Below are 23,376 nucleotides of genomic sequence, written 5' to 3' on the forward strand. Positions count from 1 at the left end.
ACCTCACCAATTTGCTGTACAGTAAGAAACAAAAGTATGTTACTGAAACTGCAAATTATTTGTGAGATTGTTTCTCATCCAACTTTCATGCAGTTTGTCGAAAACTTTATTTATTTTTATCTGGATACCAGCTGTCATTTGGGAAATTTAAAAGTTAATTGTGTAATTCCACATAAAAACAAACAAACAATTAAACTCACACCAAAACATCTGTAGGCTAACACAGTACTAGGTGTCCAATAAAATCCACATTTAATCTTAAACACTGGCCAAGGACTTGGGGCCACTGTGACATCTGTGGTCAACATGGTTCTTAAGGTTCTCCATCACATGATGAATGAGCTTCATGAAGACATTGGATATCTTCAAGTCATCCTCTGCTCCAGACACTTCCTGGAAACAGTCTTCCTGAGCCAACAATAGGACTGCATATACAGTATAAGCTCAATTTTTTCCTATGTCTTTTAATGTTTCACATTTTATTGCTTTTCTTGTGATGTAACATTATAATGTCCTACACACCTGTAGATAGATGGTAATATTGATTGTTTATTAATAAATAAATAAGTAAATTAATTAATACAAAATTTGTATCAAGTGAGTCCAAAACGATACAAATGTCTTCAGACTGGTGTGTTTGGGTTCATATGGGTTACTTTATAGTGGCAACTTCTGCTCATCTACAGGGGAACCAATCTGCCCAGTACAGCATGTTGGAATGCAATCCTTAACTCACAGCATACCACGCTGATCCTCTCCCTGATAGGGCTAAACACATTTATCTCTGGAATGGGCCTCATTAGTTCATCAAAGCAAATCCCTCAGCTCTGCTTCATTCCCAGCAGACTATGGTCACTCACCCCTTACAGCTCTCCCCTCGGACTTCTTTGATCTGCTGCATGATGCTTTTGGCATGGAGGAAGGACTTTTGGTCACTGGTGTCGTACACCACCACAGATCCATCTGCCCATTTCACAGGCTCCTCTAGGACATGATCTGCTGTTTCCATTCTGACAAAGCAAAGATGGCTGTGGAGATCAAATATGGGCCATCTAACCACTGATCTGACTTCAGAAACTTTGAAAAGTTTTAAATGTAGTATACTGCATGTAATACTTCATATTCTACTCAGAAAATGTATTTTTTTAAGTGCCATAGTAAGCATAAAGGGTCACAGAGGGTCACATTTCAGAGTCACAGAAATGTATGTTATTTATTTGTTAAAGACAATGGCTGCAAAAAAAAACAAAAAAACGTGGAGTTTCTGTAAACATTATACTGTGGTAGTAGGCACAAGTCAGTTATGGTTTCAGTTATAGGTATTTTTAATCAGTAAATACCATCAAACCCAAATATAAACTGGTTACATTTCTCTTATATTTAGTGGTTCAGTTGACAATGTCATACAAGACTATAACATGTCATTCCCATCTATAAGCTTAGAATACATATTCCTTTGTGTTTTTGTTTCCCAAGGAGAATATGAAACTATAAATCAGATGTAAACAGATTACTGCCAGTGGAGAATTCAGCACAGTAAATAAAAAAAACCACAACAGTTTTTAGCCAATGAATACAGCAGAGTGGCAGTTTTAAACTCTTGAACAATGATTTCTATAATTACTGTGGTGCATGACTGCTCAAGGGGCATAAACAAGCTAATTAATTTAGGGCAGAAGTGAAAAGGTTTGAGTTGTCATACCCCTCTGCAAACTGTAATTCTATAACAGTCATTACAGCCTGTGAGACAAACATTAGGTAATGGTAAAATGTGTATATGTTTGATTTCAAACCCATCTGAAACACACAGAGAAAGGACACTTTGCTGAGTCACCATGATGTAATCTTTTTCATTTAGGGCAACAGAAACGTTGTGAAAAGGCCACGAAACATTAATGGTTTAATGAGAACATCTATGTACTGGAAGTGTAAGCATACTGTCAAATAAGAGGTTTTGTAAGACATCTCACGAGAACAGCTGCAGAGAAAATTAGCCCAAAAAAGTGCTTTCTAGTCAAAACAAAACCACTATACAGTACAAATCTTAGAAATTTACAGTACATTTCAATATTGTTCAGTTATCTTCAGAAGACACATTCATGACCAAAAACACTTCTTTCAACAGAAACTCAATTGAATAGTTACAAGTGAAAACCGGTTTTATTGTGCTCTCATAAGTGATAAGTGATTTGTCTGAAGGCAGACAAAAAGACAGATTAACAAGATAGTCCAATACTTCAGCTCTCTCTTCCCAGTAAAACAGTGCCAGGGTGTGTAATGCTCACCTGTTTCACCAGCATCGATGCTCCCTAGCAGAGCCAACTCGATATTGTTCATGACAGTGTAAGTAGGAAACGAGCTGTTAAAACTGTCCTTCCTCTTCTCTACACTACCTGCTGCTCTGCAGATGGCAGAGAGCTGCTTTTCACCACTGCCACACATCTCTCCCTCATGAGAAGTGAAAACTTGGAAAGTCTCTGCAGGTCTCAACTGGCAAGGGAAGTTTTTAGGGTGACAAAAACACAACAGGCCATATTTCTGATAACGTCTGACTTTTTTCCAGATAAAGACCAAATCATGAAGCATAGTTAAAAACGTTATCATCCCTGGAACCATAGACATGTTACAACTGCAGAATCCAGGCCACAGACTTTAAAATGTAGCCACATGCTAAAAATGTAACATGTCAGTTGACCTTGATGCAGCACAAAACTCAGGTTTACCCCCACAGCACAAAAAACAAACTTCAGACTTTGAGTTCACAGCCTGCTTCACTGGTCAGCTCGCATTGTCCTCTCAGTGCTTATCTATCTGCCCTTTTATTGTTCGCCAAAGGTCACAAGAGTGTGTCATTATTATCCTGTAATGTTTTACTGCTGACTGAAAGGTCACAAACAAGCAAGATGCTTATAACCAAATAATGTACACACACCTACTTTGACTAATTCGCTATTCTTCCAAAAAGAAGCACTTGTGAAAGAAAAAACTGAGCAGTGTAAAGTTAGTAAAGATATCATCTTATCCTTGTTCCTCAATAAGCAGTAAGCATTTTTACAGCAGAAAATAACATCAAACTGTGGTTTGACCATCAGAGACGTCTCTTAAAAGCTCACCTTTCTCCATTTTATCTGTTCAGATACATCCCTCCTTCTTCTGGTGAGAGTCGAGCAGCATGTCATGGGTAAAACCCCTCAGGCCCAGGCAGTAAGGTGACATCATTTCTGTGTGGAATGTCTCCATCTCATCTCATGCTTTCCAGACAGTCTGACTCACCATTATGTTTTATGGGATGTGTTTGACGTTTTGTTTTGTTTGACAACATACAATGATGGCATCTACATTGATGTGATGACTTGTTATCAGAGCTTTTCATGGTTAGGAAATTCAGAGCAGACGAAACCAAACAGAAACAGCTTTCAAAAAAACAAGGACGTGAATCAGTTAAGTTGCTGCTGCTGTTTTGTTTTTTTGCCAAAATGCACCTTCTTCCTGAAGTTATTAACCATCATGCTGGTTGCTTCCATTTTAGTTTGGTTTAGTTTGATATAGTTTGGTATCAGGTGAAGGTTTAGGTTGAAGTTGTGCTTAGTCTTGTTGGATTCCCTTTGAAGAATTTAGGGTAAAAATGTTCCTCAAACTCATTGTCTAACCTCCAGCTCTCATATGATCCCAGTCTGTAAAGAAAGTACATGAAAGCATGTAAGCAAGGAGATACACGCATGTGAAAACATGGAGCTACAGTACATTTTTTACTGTGTCGAAAAGTGATGCTGCTAAATTTAGCTTGCTGTTTCATCAGCAAATGTAAACTTTTTATTAAACAAAAAACGGTCCTAAATTGATCTTTAGTGTTATTCATTATATTTCTTCTTTGCTTAAGCATGAGGCTCGTGCCATGTGTTGAATTGTGTTCTGACACATCACAAATCTTCTCTACAGCTTCTTACAAAAAAGGTTTCAATATGAACTCCATTAATTCACTCGCCACACATCCAAATCATGTAAAATCATCACACAACGCAAACACACTGTATGTTTTATCAGTGTACCTCAGCCATATTTCAATAATCATCATAATCATTTCATTTAGACAAAGCAGATACAATAAAAATTTAAACATGATTTCCCAAAGCTGCAGCATCCTAATCAAAAGATTTGAATGTATCTTAAAGGAGAAGAAATTGTTTCATTGTTTGTTTCAAAGGGTTTCTATGTTTTTTAAGTCGGGAACTAAAAACACCCTTCTGCCAGTGCATCTATAAAGAGCTGCAATACATACTATGTGCTGGTTGCATGTCACACCGTTTTGGCATAAAGTAGGTTCTCTTTTATCTCCTCTAACATAATAAAGATTCATAACGGTAGAAAACATGTTTTCTCTTTAATGCAGTTTATTTCTAATAATTGTGCATGTATTGTTAACTTTTACAGTAAAAAAATGACAAAAACAGAATGATTTTTTAAAACAGGGACAGAAGTTGCAGATTTCCTTCATACAATAGGAAATATTACATCTACTGGTTTCAAAGAAAGTAACATTGCATGTAAGTATATTCACTACTCTTGACAATGATCAAGTAATGCACAAGCAATAATTTGTGCAATAATAGCTGTAAAAGTAACGTCTATTTTAAGCTGCAGGAAGCAAGCATATTTAAAAACAGGAAATGCGCTACAACAGGCGGGGAATTGTTAAATGACATACTTCCTCTTAACAGTGGGGCTCTACAAACAGCAATGGAGATTTTTAGAACACTGGATGATATCATTATGTTACACTTTTAAAAAGCCAAAGTTATTTAGTTAATAGAAGAGCACAACATTTTGCTGAAACACAGAGGGAACAGAAATGTAACTTTATGTTTACACAAACATAGTTTACCATGTGGTTAAATGTAAAATACATAAGCCCCATTGATCTCTAACAGTGGTTACAGTGCCTTCAATCACTCGCATTCTGTTTCACTCTGGTCCAAAAGTCAAAAGTATCACTGCTGCTTTTCAAAAAAGCTACTGAGACATATAATTATATGAATAATCAAACATATAATAATTGCCTGCAATTGTTTAGTAATTAAATGACAAATATTATAAAATAAAGTTTTATACAGTCACGTATATGTATACAGTAAAGTATATATGTTTACATTAACAAATATGGCAAATATTATTAACAAATTTGTAACTTTTACTATTATCAAAGTTTCAAAGTGCTATGTATAATCAAGGCTATGTTCACCTAGAAAGGTACAGAAGAACACTTAATAAAGATGCACATGGACATTAATAAACATCCAACTACAGCATCCTTGTTATACACAAAAGCATATAACATGAAGGCTCTGAATGTAAATACAATAAGCAATGACAAATCATCAGCGGCCAAAATATGATAAAGTAACAATTACAGAATCACGTCTCTACTGCAACTTCAACATGTTCAGCTGCCAACAGGTGGCAGCACTGTGACATGATTGTAACCACTCATAAAGCCCAGAATGAAAACACTGTTACTGCCACACAAGCTGCTGAATAAAAACTGCATAATTACACATAAATACAGTTTATTTGTGCCCAGGGTTGCACTTCTGACTAGAAGTGATGTCTCCTCGACTTAAGAGAGTGTCTCCTCTTTCTCTTCCTATGACATTGCTCCCTCCTCTCTGGCCAGGGGAAACCACCATCAGCAGTCCTGTATGCCTCATCATATTCATCGCTGTCTGAGTCTGCCTCAGCCGCAGGGAAAACTCTGTCTGAGAATACATCGGTCAGCTTGGATGTAAAGAATGCCTCGAGGCTGCGGCCTGCCTGGGCCACTTCTGAATCAGCCTGTGGTCAGATAAAGAAAGAAAGATTACGTTCAAATTAATGCAAGTAAAGTATTGGCTGATGATGATTATATTGTAATTTTGGAAAAATGGTGATGATGATAATACATGTAATCATGAGGTAAATTGTACATTGAATAGTCATGTTTTAACTTACATAATTGAACTTTGCACAGTTGCGAAACATGAGATAGACATCAGCGACAAACTCATCCGGGGAGTGATACCGTTGAGTGTTCTTCTTATTGAGTTTGGCTCTGATCACAGACAGATCCATTGGCCTCTTGATGATCTGGTAGTAATGTCGAGCCTGCATGTAAAAAAGTAGTCAAAAGTAGTGACCTTTAATACTTTTGTCTTATCCACCCAGCAACAGTAGTTCCCTCATACTCATTCCATTAGGATTACCTTGAAACCCTTCCAGAACTATATACCATACATTAAATTATGTATCAGTGCAAAAAAGATGCCTTTAAATCAGACAGTGCCAACACCGCTATAACATACTGTATGCTCGTGTGCTAGTAGGTTCAGTAGGTTTGGGCACAAAAACACGATGAGTAGAGTTTGGGAAAGATCGTATGACTTACAGGGTAAGTACAGTGAACTTACTGTGTAGGAACCTCCACAGAACTTATGGATACCTATTTATTAACATCTTGGGCAACAAGATGAGAATAAGACAAATACCTACAGTGTAAGTATTTTGTAGTTATGGGGTACTTTTTAAACATTAACTGATAGGTGTGACTATAACTACTATAAGAAGAGGGTATGAGACTCCACTTTAAATACAGCCCTCGTTTGTTGCCATACTGGATCAAAACAGATAACAAAGTGGTTTAGATTTATAGATTTTTGACAAAATAAATAGCCATTAGGCTTATATTTGTATTGCCTGAAAACATGGAAAAACAATTTTAATCAGTTGAACTTTAGCATTCTACATAACCTATTGATAAATTACATTATAGGTGCGGTAAATGTGATAGGTACTAAGTGGAGCCTTGTATCCTCTTTTTATCTGTAGTTACACACTAGTTGCACTGTAAATACAACAAATTGGGGATGTAATTTAAAGTGGAGCCTCTTACCCTCTTCTTAGCTGTAGTTACACCATAAGAATTCACACCTATAATGTAATTATTTAATAAGTACCCCTTAACTACAAAATATTTGCACTGTAGGCTTTTTTCCTTGTTGTCATCTTGTTACCCTGTAAGTTCGCTGTACTTACCCTGTAAGTCATGGTCTATAATTTAAAGTGTTACTCTAGTGTGTGACCTGCCAACACATAACTATGGGCTGATAATGCCCACAATGATGGGGCATTATCATGGGCAACAATGATGGGTTTTAAAATGTCCTAAACTCATGGGAGGTAAACCTCAGTGTCAATACTGAGGATGTGATGTTATCATGTTTTTATGAGTGGGTCCCAATATGCCACACGCTATGCAATTGAGGCAGTTTGTGGTGATGCATCAATTAATGCCCCTAAGCACCAGCAACAACAGAAACAAAAAATTGTTGGATAAATATGGAAAATATGTTTATTAAACTCCTTGGTCCTCACAGATACAGCATTGTGGAAAACTCTTCATGATGCTACTGTGTATAATGAACGTTAAATACATTTTAGAAAATTGTTTGTCTTTACTGTAACTGGACTGTAATAAAAGGGTGATTACTCACCAGTGGACTGACAGGCTCATGGAAGGGAGCACTCAGGATGTTACTGAGGATAAGAAGAATGAGCCGCTCACATTTCTACAACCAAACAGGAAAAAACAGGAAAAGAAAAATTGGTTTGAATGCAAGAAAAGGAAAACACTCATAGAAAACACCCAATAACAACTAGCCATCATTAAAATATCACACAAGTCGAAGACAAAGAAGACAAAGTGACCTACTCTTTGGTCACATGCTGAAAGTCCTTGTGGAGATGTGTGATCTCCAGATGTTCTCTCATTCTCACAGTCGTACTCAACCTCTGGCTGCACAACATCTCTGCACAAGCTGCACACCCAGTCACCTCTGAACAGGACAAGGAACAGCGTTTGGTTAATACTAGATACAATAGAAAGAAGAAATAATAACAGTTTGATTTGAAGATAATGTTATAAATTTCAGATTATAGCATCAGAGGCTTACGAGGGGAAGCTAAGCAGAGGTGGGATATGGCAAGACAGATGAAAGACTTTTGGACAGCGGTCACAGCACAGCAGTTCCCCTCCAATTAGACACACAGCACAGAAGTCCTCACTCTCCATCTCTGCGTTGTTCTCCTCAGGCTGGACTTCCTCCGTCGCCCTCTGAAGTACAGGGTTTGCGATCAGGAGTTGCCTCTGTCCAGGTCCAACGTGGGATTCCTCTTCTAGGTCAGACCGAAGTGGCTGTGGTTCGTCAGTTGTCAGTTCAGGTTCAGATTCAACGTCGAGCTCAGACTCCACCGATCTGTGAGAGTCAGGCTGCTGACCAGACACAATGTCCGAGTCGGTGTTAGCCTGATCACTGGGATCACATTCAGGCCGGCTGTCAGACTCAGTTTCTGCATCACCAGATTCAGTATCGGCGTCCACGCCTTGGCCATCGTCTGATCCCGCTCCTGCATCTGATTCTGGGTCTGCCTCATAATCAAGACTTGGTTCTGAATCTGCTGCAATATCAGTTTCAGTGCAGAGCTCCATTTGTCCTACAGCCACTGACTTCTCCACAACCAGACATTCTGGTTCAGCCTCAGATGAAAACTCTGCATTTTGGTCAGAATCTGGTGATGCATCTGAGTTTAGCTCTGGGTCTGGATCAACCTGTGAAACAACTGCTTCTTCTGAGACTGATGTAGGATCAGAGTCTGAGTCCAGATCCAGCACAATGTAACTCTTTGGAACATATTTAGGGTCAGTGGAGGGCTGTGTGGATACTTTGGGACAGCTGTGTCTTCCTTGGCTGTCCAATTCACTGTTGGTTGAGTGTCTGTTGGACTGTTTACAAGTTTGTCTCTCTGCACATGACAGCGCTGTGAGTGAGTGGGTGGTTCTCCTGGTCTCAGAGCCTCCATCTATCGTCTACGTTTACAACAGAGAAGAGAAAAAGACATTCTGTGGATCATCTACAATGTATGAAACCCTGAGCACATTTATTTAATGTATTTAGCCTAAAATTGCCTTCAAAACAAAAAATAGAAATAATGAGTAAATGACTTAGTAGATGTCATTGTTGGTAAGAAGACACCAGTCTGACACAATGATGAATGCTAAGGAAATTAACATTGCATTGTAACCCACTGTGCTGAACATAGAAACTGAAAGTATTTTTTTATTTTAAAGAGAGATTAAAAAAAGAGCATTCATACATTTGGGCGAAGTATTATATATGTATTATGATTATGTTACAGCAAGCAGCTCCTTGGCTTAGCTTAGCAAGAAGGCAAAACCCGAGGGGGACAGCTCACCTGCCTGCGCAACAAAATCTCACAAAAAAACCCTCCCTCATTAACACGTTATCTAATTTTAAAAAAGTAACTTTTACTTTGAAAATAGTGTAATCTGACTGCTAACAGTTTTCTCCTGAGTCACCCTTTTTCTCCGATCTGTGAAAAAAAAATGAACGTACTTCAGGCATTGCATTATGCCAGGCTCTCTGCTGTGAGACAGCCTCACTCTTCTCTGTTGTGCTGGCAGGTAATGGGTCGCTCTGCCGTCGGCCGTGCGGGGGAAGTTGAGACACGAGTATTTTGAGTCGCTCTAAGCAAACCACAGGCACCCTGGGCCTTCCCGAGTCCTTTTGACCGTCGCAGGCTCTTTAGACAGAAGTAGAGAAGGAATGAACAAAGTGATACGTATTGGGATTTGTGTACCAACAGATATTTGACTTTACAGTTATTATGCACCTGTTGTGGCCATTTCTCGACACTCTGCAGCTCTCATTGGCCTCATAGTCAGTCCCTTGATTTACATAAGCGAAGGACTGATCTGATAAGACAAAGATGATAAGCACATATATACTTTTAATTTACTTTAAAATTAGAATTATCTGCATGGTAAGCACCTGGCTCAGTCTTATAGGACAGTATAGCAGACCGATGACCTCTGGATGGGGCAAACTCAGATGACGTTTCCTTGACAACGCAAAGCAGGCCATCTGAAGCTCTCCTTCGTCTGGCATCCACACTGACATACTGAAAAAAGAGCACCATTAAAACAACAAAGAAAAAAAAGTTCATTAAGTTCCTCATTGGTATACGTGAGTTATTTTAACAATGCTTTTATTCGTCTTAACAATGCGTTGCAAAGGAGTTTGTATGTTGAAGAAACCAAACTTTCAAACGGTGCTAAAATGTGAACACAGTCAAAACTGTCAGAAATTTGGCTACTAAGGTTTCTGCTTTTAATGCCTGCTTTTTAAGTTCATTCTTGTCCTTAATGTCTATTTTTTGTCTTTTTCAGCAGTCGAGCAGTGTCCATCTATAACACTGTTGGGCTCATGATGAAGATGTTTTTAATGTATTAAAATTAGTTAAAAGCTCAGGAAGTAACCTTCAGCTTTGCAATCATGAACCAGAAGTCTTCATATTGCTGAGTTAAATACAGTTAAGCTACAGTTAACCGAGCAACTCTGCTGATAAGGATCGTGTGTATGATGGTAACCTGCTAAATTTGTTTTGTGGTGTTTCTCACCTACTGGCTGCTTTAAATAGCATGAAACTGATGTCATGGTATAAGTTAGTTTTTTTATAATATTTTAATGTTCATGTAAGTAGCTCTGTTACTACTATTTCTTTGCTGTGTCAGAACTCAAATGTGCACATCTAACTGTTGATCACTTCTTTCTCGCAGCCACAGCATGTGATTATATTCTGATGCAGGGTTACCTTATTTGCAGCTCCTGCCTCTAGGCTGTAAGTGCGTCCTGTGGGCCTTTCAGGGTAAGCACTGGTGGTAGGGGCGGCCAGTTCTGCCGGGATGCTCTTGGAGCGACGCTTCCTCCTCATGCACACTGAGCCAGGGCTAAGCCTGCTACTCTGTACATCAGATACACAGTCATGGGCTTTAACTGACACCTCCAGGGATGTGGATCTCTGTCAGCAACACAAACATATAAAACTTAGCAGGGTTTCGAGCTGCATCACATGCATAGATGCACCTGTTCATGACATTAAAAGAAGAAAAAAAGAATGAGATGCATGTGTATGGTGAAAACAACCTTGAGTGTCACTGAGACAAACACACATGGACGCACACATGCACAGGCCCACACAAGATGAACAAAAACATCACATGGGGCTGGGTTTAATTCAAAACAATTCAAACAGGAAGAAGGGCTCACACAGCTGCATATATTGTACAGAGAATGAAAGGTTTGGTTAAACACCAATTATCATATGTAAATTCACCATCAGGGGTTCATTGTAGCTCTTTGATTGAGCCAGAACTACAAATCACTTACTACTCTGTCCCTCCACCTTTTAATATAGTTAAACTAATGCAAGCGTCCTGAAAAGGTCCTTTAAATGCTTTGGAAGTGTTTTCAGCTAATGTAAGCAGGAGGGCTGATGGTTTTTTTTCTCCATATTGTGCCATCATACATATTCAAGCCAGCCTGACACCGAGCACGTGCTCCTAAGTATCATGCGATTAAAATACTTACCTGATCCATGCCCCTTGGGAGAGGTATGCAAAATTCAGACTGTGGAGGAAAATAGACTGTAATCCTTCTCTCTGGAATGACGAGAGGAGTGCAGGAATTTATCTCACAGTGCAAACCAGAGCTAAAATCAAAGTGGCAGCTCCCACTATTCCCTCAGTGACTCATTAATGACAGGTTAAGTACATAAATGACTGTGCCCAAGTGGCTTTTTGTCATTTTCAGATGCTGTGACTTAAGGATGTAAAAAACACGCATCTTTGTGCTTTTAATCATGCATCTTGAGATTTTGAGAGAGGTGATAACATGGCTGCTCAGCCCACTGGCATAAAGTGTAATTATGATGAAGAGCGCCCTCCAGGATTTTAGGATGCACCGCGATGTTCAGCTTTAATTGTAAGAGCTACTCTTTGTTTCCCCTCATCCTTTCTTCTTAAAAGCAGGACCAGCTTTCTGTTGCACCATCTGTTTTCAGGCTAGTTGTCAACGGTGGGAAGCAATCATTCTGGCACAAAGGAACGTTCCTTGTAGTTTCACTCATTTATGGATATTAATTAAAAGTGAATTCTAATGTTCAACACTCCCTTAAAGTTCAGCATTTTAGAAAAGTACAATAACTCTCATTTGTAAATGTAATTTTATAATGTGACTTCTGTCACTTTATTTCCATCTCTGTCCTTTGTGTTTGAACAAGTGTTTGAACATCTGCCTTTTATAGGAAATGAGCTTCACACTGAATAATATATTGAGGTTTTTAAGACATGTACAAAAACAGCCTTGTGTGGTTTACCATGTCCTGGGTTGTGAGTTGAGTAAAGAAAATCGAGCCCATAGAAACTGCAGAACCACGTGTGAACTGAAAAACCCGAGACTAAGCTGCACTAAATCCCACCACATGCCAGGCTTTGATCTCACGGCAGATGCTGAGATAAGAAACAAATATGCAGTTGCTACACTGATGTGCTGAGCCAGCAGATAATGTCAGCTGGTATGTTTTACAGGGTGCTTTGGCATGCAAAAAAGTCGTGGCTATTTTTATGGTCAAACAAATATGTTTTTGTATTTACTGCAATACAGCACACATTTCTGCTGTATGTATTTAGTACTCTACTGTTTTAGTAATGTGTCATATAATTTAAAGCACCCGAACAGCTCCTGAGTGGAGCCTGTGGTGAGACTGTCATTTTTGTGTTCATTGTTTTGGTTACGGATTATAATAATTTAATTCCTAGAAAAGTTTGCTGTCATTTTTGCACAAATCATTGCCAAAACATTTAACTGTAACAAACAAATCATTTGTGTTTTTAATAATACTGTGTGTATGTTAAAAACGAAAAAAGGGATCTGTTTTTAACTTAATTGCTCACCCAGTCATCCCTGTGGTCTCTGACTGTCAGTACAGGTCTGGTCCTCTGCTGCTCTTTCCTCTGATCTGTTGCAGGAGGAACATGGAGCTGCTGCTGCTGCTGCACAGAAATCTGATCCCTTGTGTCCCGCTGCAGCTCTTCACTCAGCAGCTCTCTACTTTCAGCTCCTGCTGTTATGTGGCTGCGCTCCTGCTGAGTCGTGCTGGTCATTAGCTTCCCCTGAGGCTGGCTTGACCTTCTACGGCCTGTGTTTAGCTGAGTGTGTCTGTCTGGAGGAACTTCCCTCTGGTGGTGGCGATAAGAGGGGCATGATTTTGTCTGAGAGTGGGGCTGGGAGTCAGCTGCCTGTGGCCGGGATGTTGATCGACTATAGTTTAGCTGTATGCAGCCTACGATCGGGACAGGTGATGCAAGTGTAGGGCACTGTGAGGAGCTCTCTGCGTCCCAGCACTTTTGGAGCTGCTGGCTCTGATGCCGGGAGGCAGAGTTAAGAATGGGCTGAACACAGCTGGAGTTATAAAGTGTGGCCTCCAGCTGGCCTTTGTCCAGACTAGGCATGTCTGTCTGAGAGGGAATGCCATGCAAGCAACACATCTGGGGCTCACAGCAGGCCTGGTACCCACACCCCGGATCTAGTCCTCTGTGAAACACAGATGGTACAGCCATGCAGGTGATGGGCTGAGGTCCCATAATACTTGCACAGGTCAAACCCTGAGGATAAGTGCAGTTTCCCCCTTCAACACTCAGTTGACCTGCAGAACAAGAGTCCCGGTAAGAGTTCAACAAAACAACTATAATCAACTTTAGTCCATCAACATTATTATTAAGGATTTACTTTCATATTTATTTGGATGTACAAAAATATTGTAATATAGTCAGTTTGTTTATTTTATTTTACCCAAAGATGAAATCTGCTTTGTCCAGTAACTGGCATCCCAGTTGAATCTGATCTTGAGAGGACTCCATGCATCTGGGTGTAGTGACAGCTCAAGGAGTTGCTGCATCTGGAGTGAAATCTGCAGACAGAATAAATGTTCAATTTATAAAAACAGTTGACATTTTTACCAATGTCTTGAGTACAGCTCTTTGGTATTACACTAAATAAATTTGCAGGTATTAAAATTTGCAGGCATCATAAGAGACAAAATACTGGTCAAGATGTCCTGAATTTTTGTTTCTTGAGTAAAACTCAAGTTTTCGGAGTTGTTGGATCCTACAACTCTGGCAACTCCCTTTTTTTTTAACCCTTCATGCCTAGTGAATTAACTCCATGCACCCCAAGCAGAAAAAAAACCAAGAAATGTAGTTTCAGTTTCTCAGGCTTACTGTAACAAAGCACAGATGATACTGTAGAACTGTTTTCAGTGGCTTATCAACACTTTTTTACTATGGTTCAAAGGACTCTTTGTGGGTGTTACAGAGTAGAACATTGGGCATCTGTTAACTGTCCTATCTGCGTACCAGAGCCCTACTGAAGAGCACCGGGCCTCTGCAGTGATGGGTCGTAGCCCAGGTGATGAACTTCTGAACGTGGTCCAGCTGGCCACATATCTCTATTGCCCCCTGCAGCTGGTCTTCCAGACGCTGCTGAAAGTCCTCCGAGATTTTCTGTGAAGACACCCATGAAAAACGCATTTATGTTTAATCACTGGCACACAGAGACCAACTGAGCTGGACTGTGGGCTAAATCAATGACCTTTTTTTTGGCAGATGTAGTTCCTGAGATGTTGCCTTAAGCATCTTTGACAGATTATTATGGGCTCTTGCTCGCTTGCTTTCAGGAATGATTACGTCACAGCAAGTACAGATTCTTTGCATGTAGATCCACGACTGGGTGCATGATAAGAAGGAAAGAAAGAAAAAGAAAGTAATTACCTCCAGTTGCTCTATTAATAGGTTGGCTCGTTTGTTAAGCTCGTTCATCATAATCATCTTTGCCATTTTAATCTGGTTCTCTGTCTTCCTGTGTGCAATCTTCACTCCATGAAGTCTACAAAGACAGAAAAAGGAAAAATAAATCTCAGTGCTGGAAAAAAACATGTTGCAAAAGCAGAAAAAGAAATCAGTATTTTTACAGCACGCATTAGTTACAATATTGCACGAGGTATTCTTGATCATTTGTGTCAGAGGTTGTTCAGAAAATGACGTATGTGTGAGTCCACACCGACCTGTCTTCTAACTGTTTAGCACTGTTCTCCACTGCAGACCTTCTCTCTTCCACCTGCACCATGAGGCTCTCAAACAGCCACTGCTGGTCCTGTCGGGCCTTCCCAATCTGCACCACCCTGAACACACGAAAGATCACAGCATCCATTAGACAGCAAGCTCACTAATTTATTCTTTGGCCATGCAGAACACCAGAATTAAATTTGTTTTCCCAGGGGACAATGCATTATGCAGGTGACCTTAGAGGCAGCTACTGTACTGCAACATCACAGAAAACAAAAGCGTATGAATACGCAATAAGCATTGGGCAGGCCAAGGGTAGTGTATGCAGATAGAGATGATAAAAGTGACAACAAAGTTAAAAAGCTTTGTTGCTCACAGGAAGTTTTCAACATGTGGTTAGCCCTTCTCTGCAGTGTCCTTGTGCTGTGTATCTGAGGACTGACCTGTGGTTTTTGTGGGTGGACAGGTGACAGCTGCTGCAGCACAGAAGGTCACATGACTCACAAAACAGCTCCAAGGGCTCCTGTCTGTGAGAGTGGCACATGAGGAGGGAACAAGGATACGACCCCAGGCCTAAAAGACAGACAGAGGGAGGAGGGAGAGGGGAGAATTAGCAACACTTGACAAGCAATTCACACCTAGAGCTAGAGCACGGCGTGCTGTGTGCAGCAGAGAAGCGAAGAGAACAAACCCGTGCATACCACAGAAAGTCTGCCAGCCTCAGAGTCACCAAATGATCAGTATACATTTAACGTGTTTAAATTTGCTTTAGTATTTCATGTAGGCTTCGCAAATGTAAAAAAGGAAAATACTGAGTGAACAACGAAGAAACAATGCTGAACAAAAAGATTTCAACTGAGCAACAACAAACTAACATATGACTACATTCCAAAAAAGTTGGGACAATGTGTAAAATGTAAATTAAAACAGAATGCAATGATTTGCAAATCTCTCAACCCATATTTTATTCACAATAGAACATAAGCAACGTATCAGATTTCGAAACTGAGAAATTTTACCGTTTAATGGAAAATGTTAGCTTGTTTTGAAATTGATGGCAACACCACATCTCAAAAAAGTGGAAACAGGGTGATGTTTACCATTGTGTAGCATCCCCTCTTCTTTTAACAACTGTCTGTAAATGTCTGGGAAGTGAGGAGACCAGGTGCTGGAGTTTAGGAGAGGAATGTTGTCCCATTCTTGAAAATTTTTTTTGTTTGTTTGTTTTATGATGTGCCAAATGTTTGTTATTAGTGAATGTTCTGGACTGGACAGGCAGGCTCTGTCAGCACCCAGACTCTTCTCCTGCAAAGCCATGCTGTTGTGCTGGATGCAGGATGTGGTTTAGCATTGGTTTGCTGAAATATGCAAGACCTTCCCTGAAAGAGACGTTGTCTGTACTTTTCAGCATTGATGGTTCCTTTCCAGATGTGTAAGCTGACCATGCCATAGGCACTAATGCACCCCCATACCATCAGAGATGCAGACTTTTGAACTGTCCGCTGATAATAAGCTGGACGGTCCCTCTCCTCTTTAGTCCACAGAAAACAACATCCATGGTTTCCAAAAAAGATTTTCAGATTTTGATTCATCTGACCAGAGAACAGTTTTCCATTTTGCCTCGAACCATTTTAAATTAGAATTGGGTCAGACATCAAGGTGGCGTTTCCGGATTATGTTCACATTTGGCTTCCTCTTTACATGATACAGCTTTAACTTACATTTGTGGTTTGTACAGCGAACTGTGTTCACAGACAGTGATTTCTGGAAGTGTTCCTGAGACCATTTAGTGATGTCCAGTAGAGAAACATGCCTGTTTTTAATGCAGTGCTGCCTGAGGGCCAAAAGATCTCATGCATCCAGTTTTGACCTTCATCCTTGTCCCTTGTGCACAGAGATTCCTCCTGATTCTCAGAATCTTTTGATGACATTATATACTGTAGATGGTGGGATCTTCAAAGTCTTCGCAATTTTATGTTGAGGAACAAATTGTTCCACAATTTTTATTCCCAGTTATGTTACTGACCTGTTGCCAATTAACCTAATTACTTGTCAAATGCTCCTCTATTTGTTTTGTTTTTTATTTGCAGTGATTACTTCTCCAGCCTTTTGTTGCCCCTCTTCCAACTTGATTGAGATGTGTTGCTGCCATCAAATTCAAAATGAGCCAATATTTTCCCTGAAATGGTAAAATGTTTCAGTTTCAACATCTTGTATGTTGTTTATGTTCTATTGTGAATAAAATATGGGTTGATGATATTTGCAAATCATTACATTCTGTTTTTATTTGTGTTTTAAACATCGTCCTAACTTTTTTGAATTGGGGTTGTAACATAGAGATAAAATTTTGGAAGAAAAGAAAAAAAGAAAACAAAAATCAATTTATTTTGCTTTCTTGTGGACTGAAAATCAAAACAAGAGGGGTTATATGTGTTACTGGACTTTATACAGCATTTAAGCCAAGCACAAGATTAGAAGTCACTGCTCCTAACAATAACTTTTATATTCAGGGTTGCACAAATTAAACAGACAAAATATTTTAACCTGAAAGGTTAAAAGTCTAAGCTATTATCAACATATTAAAGATTTGTATTTACATTTGTTTTGATAGTACAACTGCTCTGCTAAGCTTTTGCCCAGCTATTATACCACACTCAGAACTGCAGGGGTTAAAGTAGGTCTGATGAGTTACACTGGATGGTGAGATTATAGCTGACCTAACTCTGTACTTTGATACAAAAATACACCTGTGGGAAATACATTTTGAGATGAAGTCTTGATAAGGCTATCTTAAAGAGTGTTGAGTGACAAAAATGTAAATGAATAATGAGCCTTTGATATGCTTAACCACCACATACATACTAATACACACACTCCAAACTATCTCACACATTTCTAAATAGGTCACTGTAAAAACTGTTGGCCCGCAGAACGTCTGTCTAACAATAGCTTATTAAGGCTAATGAACGCAGCCCTACTGCTCTCTGCCGGCCAGCTCACCTCAACTAATCCCCTCCTGCCTGCACATTATACCATTTCTCTGTGGTTGAGAGCTGAGCATCACCCAAGTGCATCAACTCGATCTGACTGACCACATCCTGTCTGTAGGAGCAGTCACAGTGCTTTTCTCACAAACCAAAAAGAAACATTCGCACATCACAATAAAGGGCTTTAGGATCTATTGTGATTATTGTGATTCAATTATGATTTGACGACGTGTGCAAACGCAGACCTGCAAAAGCAGCTGGCAACAAAGCTGCCAGGCATTCTTAAGGGTCTTTAAATAGCAACACACTAATATTAGCAAAAATTAAATCATGTGAGCACTTCAGAATCTGGGCCACATGTTGTAAAAATCAAGGTGTAAAAAACAAGGATTTCCAGGAATGATTATCAGCCATCACCGCTTTCATGCATTATTCATTGCAATGGTACCTATTGAGACACGACTAACAATCAAACTGTGCATCAGAGAGAAAACAAAGAAGCCCAAACAGCATTCAGATGACAAGGCTGGAGGCAGATTGTGTAGCTCCACTAATAATCTGCCATTTTGACCTGGGAAGTGAACTTAAAAAAAGGTCTCGGAATATGTAAATATCTTGCCTGGTCCAGTTGGAGGCATAGAGCTGGAGCCTCTCTGGTGCAGGTCAGCACACTGGGGGGCACTGGGCCTCTGATGTTGGTGCAAGTCCGTGCACTGGGAGGTGGCAGGAGCTCTCTGATGCTGATGCACATCTGTGCACTGGTAACATAACCACTTGTTGCAGAGTGTACACAGACTCTGTGCAAGTGTCGGTTCTGGGCACTCGGAGCAGCTCTGACGGACACACAAAGAAAAGGCTTTTTCTGTTTAAGATATCCAGGAACACACACATACACACACACACACACACACACACACACACACACACACAAACACACACACAAGACTATTTGATAAAAACACGAGGTGGCATATGTCAGAAATATTTGTGTTGCTGCCTAACTCTGGGCAAAATCACACCTCCCAGTGTTGTTATTTGTTCTCATGCTTGCTAGTGCCTTAGAGGTTTCCGGAAAATACGGTGAGCTCCTTATGAGGAGAAAACCAAACCTGTGCTACAGTATCATTACATTAAATAACATAAATAAATTACAATAAACAATAAATGAATTTTGAATGAATATTTTAAATACGGATTTGGGCAATTTTATTAGCAAAGACTCGTCTTAGTCTCTTTTGTTTACATCTGATTTAGTTTCAGTTTAGATATGAGCAAATGAAAGCACAAAAGCTGTCAACGGAAATCTAGTTAGACAGTGCACAGTGCAGCTATGTTCACCTAAGTAATTCTTAATTAATCCCTGTGGGGAAAGCCATCCTCTGCAGTTCATTATCCCTACCAATTTAGGAGCAGTGAACAGCACCTTGGGACCCAGTCCAGTTTCAAAACCCTGTGCCTTGTCCAAAGGCAAGGACAAAGGTGTTCCTAATATCAAACAAGTCATTTTGGGGTGTTAGGAGAGCAACACAAACACAGAAGACTTTTTAACTCTTCACAGAAATTCCCCCAAAATTGTCCCAAAGGGGTTCAAACACAGGGTCAACAGTGCAAACTGCACAAATGGAAACAATCTCCTGATGAATGGAGTCTTAAGCTGTGTTAAAAAAGAAAAAAGTTCCAATCAAGATAGGAAACAATGCTGAAAGAAACACCTTACCTTCTCCATTTCAGTGCTTTGAGAATAGAGCTGTTCTGAGCGTGAGGGAGAGGAGAGGAGAGCGAGCAGCCTGACGCCTCAGCAGCACAGTCTCTGACGCTTCTACCTGAGGCAGGAAGCAGTACGCACTGAGAAGTGGCCCCAGAGGAGACAGCTTACATGACAGCCTCACTGTGCTCTCTCCTCCCCCAGTTCATCCATGTGTAGGACCCCCTCACTGCAGCAGTGAAATTCATCCCGTTTGCTGGTACAGCTACCAAAAAAGAGAGAGAATCTAATCTTTTTTTTTCTTAAATAAGCCTGTGCATAATAATTGGGAATTAGGGAGATAAGATAATTATTTTTTTGTAGGGCAAAATATCCCCGGAAGCCCTTTCCAAAATGGAGGAAGGAAGACCAAGTGACCTACAATGAGAAAAGAGGGAGAAACTGTAAAGTAAGCAACTTTTAGTTCTTTGTAGCAGGCGGTGTGAGGCAGAATTAGGTGATGTTGGGCTCAGGTTGTGTTGGGCTACGTTGGGCTGGGCTGGGCCTGCTGTGGCCTTCTTCCCTTTGTCAGTGTGGGGAGGGGACAGGTCCCAGCGGACCTACACGCTAACGTAGCACATCGAAACCGGGTCAGGCACTGATAAGCTCCAGATGGGACTAGGATACATGCCTGCAGTTCTCTCTAACACTGTGAAATCAATTAAGATTTTACCACAAGTCAAAGAAATGAGAAATAAGAAAGAAAGAGGAACGAAAGCAAAGTGTAAACGAGAGGGAGAAATTGTAGGCACGGATGAAATGTTACCATTAATGCAATAGTGTACGCAAGAGAAACAGCTTAAGCTTCATGATAGCATGAAAGTTGAAAAGGGGAACTGAGACACTGGGTACTGCTGAAACTAATCGAAACCTCAAACACACACAGACCAGTAAATACAGGCTTGAACCAAACCACTGTGACATCTGAAGCTGTGTGCATATCTGCCTAACAACAACCCCTGCAGCCTGCCCTACAAATGTGGCAACTTTCTCATCCTTAGGTGCTTTAGTGGGTAGCTCAGAGAAATCCCATTCCTCATTGTGCATTCAAAGACCCAGTTTGAAACACAATTAGCCAGTTGTCTCTCGTTCACTCAGCTCTGAAGCATTTTGAAACTGTGCACTTGCTTTGACAGCACTCTCGCGGCATTTATCTTTAAAACCAAAACCTCCCGCCTGTTTCCCTGCCCTGTTAAGTGAACCTGGCACTACTTAGGCATGTCATCTCAAGAGATGTCACAATAATAGAAACCTGCGCAGTGATCTCTCCCTTGAAAGTACCCCCTATGCAACATCTATTAACTCTGAGATGATGAGATCACAGAGCAGGATTACCTTCAACCACTCCTAAGATAGTATCCCATTTATTATTCCACTCCTCTAACAACCCACTCTCTATTGTGCAGAAAAAAAAATTAAATCTTCCTTTGTTTTCTGTTTATAAAATTCAAATAGATCTTTTTAAAAAAAGGCAGACATGTATCCAGAAATAACACAACTAAAATTATTTTATAACCCACACTGGCTGGTTCCAGATTGTGGAGAGATATTTGAGCTCTTATCTTCTCAACATGGGGGCTTGAACTGCCACAGCTAATGGTTTCTCACCATGAAACCCGCTGTCAATAGTTCCTGTCCACAATCCACAGCTGTTTTACTTTCTGTTTGCAGTGATGCTGCATGCATGTACACCTTTCAAAAACATAACCCCCGTTATTTTAAATTACCATTCATACATTTAATGGACACCATTATGTGGAAGTCCAATATTGTTGGGTTTTTTAAGTTAATGAATTATGTATGATTCTGCACTTGTAGCATACAGTGGGTTTATAAAAGCTTTTTTAAAAACAGGAAACAATGTTGTTGTGAATAGCTCAAATGTGTGAGCTGTAGATTTCAGCAAAAAGAGAAGCTAAAAGAAGCCAATGGATCTATGAAGCTGCAGAATTGGATAATACATATATCAGTCGTAGCAGCACGGTGATGGAGTGGTTAGGGCAGAAGCTAAAACTAAGACTGTAGCCTTTTTGTGTGGAGTGTGCATGTTCTCCCTGTGCCTGTATGGGTTTCCTCCCACAGCCCAAAGACATGCATGTTAGGTTCATTTGTGACTGCCTGTAGGCGTGAATGTGAGTGTGAATGGTTGTCTGTGTGTCTTTCTTTGTTGGCCCTAAGATAGACTGGCTACCTTTCCAGGGTGTACCCCTCCAGCCCCCCTTTAACCCCGAGCAGGATAAGTGGTTACAGATAATGAATGCATGGATGTACTAATGTACTACGAAAATACTAATGACTGGCTATTGTGAGTTTTTCCACTACGAGACAAATACATTACAGGAAGACACAAATTGTAGAATTAATCCACAAAAGAGGCACATCAAACTCATTTGTTGCTAAAAAAAACCTGTTCAGCCATGTTTTCCTGTATGCAAATGTCTGAGTCAAGCTCCAAATCACAAATGACCCTGGATGTGTTTATTATCGTTTCAGAACGCTCAATAAATATAAATCCGATTTGCCCCCTATATTACTTTTTTCCCTCCTGTGGTGGGGTTCAAAGAATGATTTAATCTCAAACTAAACATAAGAAACAACCCTCTCAGGTTCTTGTTTGTGTTACACTGTCTGATGCTTTGTATTTACCCTAAGTATCACTGTGAACCACTAGGGAAACTACTATTAAGTATGAATGCAGAGCACAGTTTCCGCGTTTTCTCTGTGAAGCGGTGGGAGTTTGGGGAATTGCAGTGATTTTCCTTCTGGCGTGTTACACGTTTGGCTACCTGTTCCATCTGTCCGTAAATGTGTCATCCTGACAGCTCTTTATTAGCGCGCCTTCGCTTAATAACAACGAGCATGTCAGTCAAACTGCAGAGCACCTGCCCCCGCATCCACAGCGCAGCCTGCCTCTGCATTGGCAGCTTCACCTCCAGCGCATCACTGAGCGTGATATTATTTTTTAGAAAGTGCGCATGAGATTACGCCCCTATCATGGCATCATGGTGCAATCCACAACACAAGAGGACAGAGCGCGCGCGCGCACACACACATACACACACACAGTCAGCACACGGACACTTTGATGCACAGAGCGTCCACAAACTGTGCAGGTGAACAAATTGATTCCGCTCGTGCAGTGCACGGCTCGGGCAAAACATCGCATCAGGTAAACATCAGTGCGCGTGTGTGTGTGTGTGTGTGTGAGAGAGAGAGAGAGAGAGAGAGAGGATGTGAGTCTGTTTTCAGTCCACTGCCGAGCAACTTCTGCCTGTCAGTCAAAGCCAGTTTATTCTATCTTTCTTTTCTTTTCTTTTCTTTTCTTTTCTTTTCTTTTTTTTTTTACCTTGACCTGCGCATCTCCGACTGTCGATCCCCCCGTCGGATGTCGCTCTTTGGCCCGGCCAAAATTTTGGAGATTGCAAGTCTCGCAGTTTAACGTGAGACTTAATGGTCGTTCTCATGAAATACTTCCGACGTTTCTCAAAGCTGTAGGGTGACACTTTGTGAGAAAAGGGAGACTATTTTTGGAAAGTTATGAACGACATCGCTGCCAGTGGAAATGTAGTCTGTATTCAAACCCTTAATTTTAAGTAAAATAATAATAATAATAATAATAATAATAATAATAATAA

General features: G+C 40.3%; 1 protein-coding gene across 1 annotated transcript; it reads right to left on the minus strand.

Annotated features, from left to right (window-relative positions):
- Window positions 1-4,767: 4,767 nt before the first annotated feature.
- trim66 (tripartite motif containing 66) lies at window positions 4,768-23,233 on the minus strand. Its single transcript, XM_067496430.1, has 18 exons — window positions 23,088-23,233; window positions 19,715-19,967; window positions 18,617-18,830; window positions 15,454-15,583; window positions 15,010-15,126; window positions 14,717-14,831; window positions 14,303-14,449; window positions 13,740-13,857; window positions 12,842-13,593; window positions 10,702-10,908; window positions 9,879-10,008; window positions 9,721-9,802; window positions 9,444-9,630; window positions 7,983-8,896; window positions 7,742-7,865; window positions 7,524-7,598; window positions 5,986-6,138; window positions 4,768-5,829 (listed from the first exon to the last, which is right to left on the minus strand). Exons 2-18 carry the CDS (start codon window positions 19,721-19,723, stop codon window positions 5,593-5,595), a joined length of 3,711 nt encoding a protein of 1,236 aa, XP_067352531.1. The 5' UTR covers window positions 19,724-19,967; window positions 23,088-23,233; the 3' UTR covers window positions 4,768-5,592.
- Window positions 23,234-23,376: the final 143 nt, after the last annotated feature.

Source organism: Channa argus, chromosome 2 (assembly GCF_033026475.1).
Source record: "Channa argus isolate prfri chromosome 2, Channa argus male v1.0, whole genome shotgun sequence".
NCBI classification, from domain to species: Eukaryota; Metazoa; Chordata; class Actinopteri; order Anabantiformes; family Channidae; genus Channa; species Channa argus.

What these genes read in the sequence shown, in the direction of transcription:
- trim66 (XM_067496430.1), bottom strand. An exon ending in TCCACCCACAAAAACCACAG is followed by an intron (nt 15,127 to 15,453) that starts GTCAGTCCTCAG and finishes TCGTGTGTTCAG; the next exon opens with GGTGGTGCAGATTGGGAAGG. An exon ending in ACTGTGCAAAGTTCAATTAT is followed by an intron (nt 5,830 to 5,985) that starts GTAAGTTAAAAC and finishes ATCTGACCACAG; the next exon opens with GCTGATTCAGAAGTGGCCCA.